The following is a 6000-nucleotide window of genomic DNA, read 5'->3' as shown; positions in this document are numbered from 1 at the left end:
CGCGGCCGGATTATAATTCCCTTGATTCCTGCTTTGCCTTCGTCTTTCGCGAGATAATCTTATATCCTAGCTTACTATAAATTTTTTGCCTCCATTTACCTACAATACTTCCAACCTCTTTTGTTGAAAGACATCAGGATAATAGGTCGATGTAAATGTCCAGCTTACGTACATTGTGTGCTCACAGAGAGCAAAATGTAAAAATAAAAATTTCTTTAAACTGCGCGAAATTTATGCGAGAGTTTTTATTATTGACAATGGCATCCTATAAGAAATAATAGACATTCTTCCAACCAATATCTTTTTGAACATACAGATAGAAGCTTCCGCGACGCGCGTATCGAATTTTATTCTCTTGAAAGTTTTGTTCACAAAGATATTCTTTTTCAGGAGATATTTATATTATAGATCGTTATAGATATAGGTAGAGTCCGCGGAGATCACTAAGAAAAGCTCAAAGTTTACGAACGTCAGTAAAAAGGAATTTTTCAATCTCCTTGATATACTTTAAAACGAAGAGAGAATAGTCGACTTGATACTGAAACTTTTCAAAACAAAAAAATATTCTGACGTTTAGACTTTTCAGAGCAGTAAGTTTTTTCTATATTAATAAATATGTCTATCTATGTACATTATATAACTATGTGCATTATATAACTTATTTTATTTATTAAATTACCTTTACTTTTTTATTGATTAACCATTTAAAAACAATTACTACACTGTTAAATCTATAGTAGGAGCAGTGGCGACTCACGTTAGGTTAAATTTGACACTATAGATTTAATAGTGTGCCTCCACTTTTTTATCGACAAAAGTTTTAAAAAATTCTGAAAGAATCTGTTGATAAAATTTAATGCAAAATCGGCGGTTCATGTTGAATCTACTATCGAATGGTTTTATTTGTCTTCTTACTAATTACTGGAAGAAATAAGTCTTGAATCAGCGGGCAGAAATACGGTAGAATCGTCAAATTCTCGCACTACTTTAAAATAACAGAGAAATTTCGATGTTGGAGAACTCGGAAAAAGCGAAATACCGAAAGAGAAGTCAACTGTACATTGCCTTTTATTCAGCTACATTTTTCTTCCGTTTCTCTAATTCCACATTTCTCGGTGTATGCGGATGTTCTGGCATGATAAATTAATTTCTCTTTCATCAGAGCTTTCATTTCATTCGTTTCCATGTAATATTTAAGGACATTTCTTCGCTCGACGTGCCGTAACGTTTACACGTAAACTTAAACAAAGTGAAATTCTTCCAATTGTTCGCTATTATAAACAAAATAAGCAAATTGCGCACGTTTAATCAAAGAGCAAAAGTTACAGGAACGATTTCCGACGCGAGATAATAATAATCTCAGACGCGAAATTATGCATCGTTTCCGAGAAAAGCAACTTACTTGTATATACGGTTGAGGCTGTTGCGAGGATGGTGGAGGTGGAGGAAGAGGACCACCGGTTACCGCTGCATCTTGCTGCGGGGACGTGCGTGGTGGCTCTGAAAACAACATGATCTCGTTTACATGATACGCCAAATCGCATCATGTAAATTACCGCTGTGGGATTTTGCTTGGTACTTTGTACCAAGTCGGTGTCAGCGTCGGAAAAGTATTTAATACTGATAAGCTTATTTTGCAAGTTAATTTCTGTATGCTGCATATGATTGAAGAGACAGCTATTAAAGGAGCTTAGACGAGCAAAAGAAAGATTAATTTAAAATTTTGAAAAGTTAATTTCTCTTAGAGGTTACTTTTTATCATTTTAATATTCCGACGTTTTAAAAATAAAACTATAAGCTCTAATAGATTAATCGACATCCACTGCTACATATTTTTATTATACAAAAAAAATGGATAAGATATCTATTACATTTTTCTATATTTTATAAGACTGCAAGCCGTACTGAGTTAAATTGAAATCAATTTTATAAAATAATCCATAAGTTAAATTAAAATTAAGTATTCTTAATTATTTTATTGTTTGTTATATTATTTTACTTTTATTAAATCGTTGAGAAACGAGAAAATAATTATAGAAAGTTTGATTCGTCTTTGTATTTTTAACTGGGATATTCAAAACCTCTTTAAATATCTAACTTACTAAAATATATCTTTATAATTAAAGGTATATTTAAAATATATTTTCGTGAGCTGTTAAAAAATATTCTTTCATTTATGCATAATAAGTATCAGAAAAAATTAGAAAAAATAAAGAGTACGTATCCCCAAGAAGATTGCAGAAACGTAGTGTATTGCAAAAATACCGTAAAATGCGATACGGCTTGCTGCTCTATGTGCGGAAATTAAGGAGTAAATAAGAAATGAGGGGTGACTACGGAGTAAGCGTCATGATAAATTCTAATAATAACTACACCAAATATTAGAAAACTATTTCCCTTTGTCAGAACGCACCTGTCACATGTGACCGTGATGCCGGAGACAGGTAAAGCTTAGGAAGGCAAAGCTTACCGAGTGTACGGAAGACGATCGGTCGGCTTCGAAACTTCTTTCCGGCCCTCACGGCGGTTACGACCAGTTGATATTGGGTGTCAGCCCGAAGGCCGCTCAAGGTGACTGCTTCACTATTTCCCGCGACCACCGCCACCACCCTGTAACTAACCACCTTGCCGTTATGACTCTGTGTTTTATATTATACTTACAATCATTTTCGCGCTCTCTTTCAAAGTGTTCTCACAGAAATATTCTAAGCATAAACCGTTATCTCTCTGAGAAATTTCTCTAATTCTATCTGATTGTAATTACCGTAGAATAATAATTTTCGTGCTAAGCTGGATAAATTAATATATTAAATTATTACAAAGCTCGTAGTATTTTTTTATATGTTTTTACGATATACTTGACAAAGTATACCTTTTTTTTTATAAGATAAACAATTAGTTCAGAAAATATATAAATCTTTAATTAACTGGTAGATATTATTTCTATGAAACTAGATATACAATACGATGAAATTATACTAATAATAAAGTGTATATATTATAATTACATTATTAGAGTAAAGCCAACTATTTTCTGCTAATATCTCGATTTTATACACGAAAATGATTAAGCGATTTACACTTTCAGCAATATTATTATATTATGATAAACATATTTTTAAGCATGAGTGTACATATTTGCTAATAATAAATAACTGCCAGTACCAATTGGCACATTAACAGTTTGAGGAATACACTCAACGATTATAGCCGTAATATTATATAATCTCCTATCAGCGATCATCTAACATGCCACCAGTGATCACACATATAATCATTCTTATATACACATTTAATCATTCTTGTTTCGTTCCTACTATTATTTAAGAGTAGCATACATTTTTGGGCAATTATACTTCTCAAATAGGCTTTTTTATTGTACAATAGATGAATTTAATCGATTTACAACCTAATTGATAGATGTATGAAAATCGATTAGCTTTGATAACGTAATTGACGATCCTCTACATAGAATATCACAATGCATCATTATAATGCGAGACTATGGCGATAATAAAAGAACTTATATCACGTTAATAAAATGGATTATGGTGAAATGAAAAGACAAAGAGCGGACAATGGAGGAAAGAAATTAAACGGGATTTATTCCATTCATTTCACATTTATAACAGCCACATCAATAGGAAGCACAAAGATAAAGGCATTTTTGCTTGAAAACATTTAAGTATTAAGCAATCAAATTATGATAATACATTAATTTTTAACAAAGCGATTTATAGTGGCAAAGGAAGTATAAACTTCTTTTTCATTGAATTACTTCTTATAATATTCTGAACAATGTATCTTGTAAAATGATTTGTTTTAAGCAATATATAAAAAAGTACGTTTTTAATTCGTTCTATTATTTAAATTAATTGTAATACGTTAGCTTATCAATATTCTCCTTCAGCTTAGATCTATGAATTTTTCTAAATAAATTATTTTAGATAATTATTTTAGATAATTGATTGAATTATTCTGCTATAGCAATATTAATTGTTGTAATAATTCATTATATTTTATCAATATATTTTAATGATCAATATATTTATAAATATATTGATCATTAAAATATGAAAAGCAAGTCAAATGAAAATATCGATGCGCATCATTATTCGGTGGAGCGATTACTGTAATTTGAGCAGTAGATGGGCGTTGAATTTCGAGATACAGATTGCTATCGTATAAATCGATCAATGATTTGTGAGAAACATAATGGCAAATCTTGATAGAATATTTGCAATATAATAACTTTATAATCCGCGATGAAAACAAAATATTATAACATTAAATACAAAAAATTATTCCAGATCTTATTATTGATCTCTTGAAGCTATAAAAAATCATCAGCTTTAACAAATTAATGCGAATCTAAATAAATGAAAAAATAGTCTATCAGTTCATTTAAAAATGATTACATTTTAATATTATATGCAATAATATATCAATTCCTAATGGAATATTAAGCTGGCTATTTTGTGGAGCTCGATCCTAATCGAATTTTGTGAATTTTATTTTCGTAGCTCATCTTTTCGTAAATTTCGATACTACCTCAAGAATTCAAAATGCAATCTATCCTTGTGAAAGATGGAGAGGTGCTCCTCTTTCAGCAAGGTCATTTTCTTGTAGATTGTATCGAAGGTTATCAAAGTGCAACTTCGATTTATCGTTAATGTGCAGTGGTTCAACAGATTCACTCGCACATAGAAAATTCGCTTCACGTTACAAGTGATAGTAATTGAATTGATGATATTAAATGGACCGTTAACAATCACGGAAGATCGAGAGAATATCAGAGAAAATAACCTCTAGAATGCTGTCATCCGAAAGTTCTGCTTTGTGTAGTTTATTATTAGATAAAATTATTATTATCAAAATTGCTCACGTAATATCGTAACATATTTCTGTTATATATTTTAAATAAAGATAAAATAGTTCGTCAAAAGTAATTCATTTGTATAGAAATAATATAATTTTAGTAATCGAAGTTAACAAAAATTTCGATGTATATGCCGCATTCAAGTTACGTATTTATACTTATCTATATTATGAAAAATATTAAACTGGTTTTAAAATATTAATTACATGTCATTATTTTCACCGTTTTGGCATAATAATAGTAATTGTTATTTGTATTATTTATTAAAAATAATAATGATTTATTTTTAACATACTGCATATTTTCTAATGTAATTTTGACGATAACAAAATCAAGTTAAAGTCCAGTTAAGGTCAAGCTGTATCCTATAACGTTATTCTTTAAATTACAAACCACTGCGTATGTATGATCGAACATACGTAATATTAAATATTATTTCCGAAATGGAAAATGTATTGTGCATATACGAGGGTAGTTCGAAAAGTTCTCGACCTGACACAGAAATAACGCTACAAATATCAAACTGCTATAATTTTAGACAAGTTTGATCTTTCACAGTGCTACTGTTAAAATTTCAGATAGATGCATTCATTAGTTTCTTTGTTTTAATCGTGTAGTGCTGAGTTTCAGATTCCCACTCAAATGTCACTCAGATATCATTCCGTCCTTGTTGTTTACCGAACGTTAAACAAGAATAACATGACACCTGGGGAGCATCCGGGTGGGAATCCGAACACGCCCTAAAGCAATTAACGTTTGGTTCCATCATGACAATATATTCGTTCACATTTCTTTAATTACAGAAATGTAAGCGGGTGCATTGTCATGAAAAAATCAAAAGTTGGCTATTTTACATGACCGAAATAAAGAAACTATGAACACATCTGTCCGAAATTTTAACATCCTGTAAAGGATCAAACTTGTCTAAAATTATAGCAGTTTGATATTTGTAGCGTTATTTCTGTGTCAGGCCGAGAACTTTTCGAACTAACCTTCGTATATGTGTTGCTTATCGTCTGTGTAAAATACATTTGCAAAATACATACTAAGTATATGTACAGTGAGTGAAAAAAGTATTCGTACAGAGAAAATATTTTTCAAAAAAAGTTTATTTTTAAAAA

General features: G+C 30.5%; 1 protein-coding gene across 8 annotated transcripts in view; it reads right to left on the bottom strand.

Moving 5' to 3' along the window:
- LOC108730630 (uncharacterized) overlaps positions 1-6000 on the bottom strand; it is a 117666-nt gene that overhangs the window by 30232 nt on the left and 81434 nt on the right. For 5 of the 8 annotated variants that reach the window (XM_018460437.1, XM_018460439.1, XM_018460436.1 and 2 more), the window contains 2 exons: positions 2414-2616; positions 1403-1500 (listed from right to left, as the gene is read on the bottom strand). In XM_018460437.1, coding sequence (XP_018315939.1) covers positions 1403-1500; positions 2414-2616 — 301 coding nt within the window. The remainder of the gene's footprint in view (positions 1-1402; positions 1501-2413; positions 2617-6000) is intronic. The other 3 variants (XM_018460440.1, XM_018460441.1, XM_018460442.1) reach the window with 3 other exon arrangements.

The sequence above is a fragment of the Mycetomoellerius zeteki genome, unplaced genomic scaffold (assembly GCF_001594055.1).
Source record: "Mycetomoellerius zeteki isolate Tzet28-1 unplaced genomic scaffold, Tzet1.0 scaffold94, whole genome shotgun sequence".
Taxonomy (NCBI): Eukaryota; Metazoa; Arthropoda; class Insecta; order Hymenoptera; family Formicidae; genus Mycetomoellerius; species Mycetomoellerius zeteki.
This window is presented reverse-complemented; position numbering and strand designations above follow the sequence as displayed.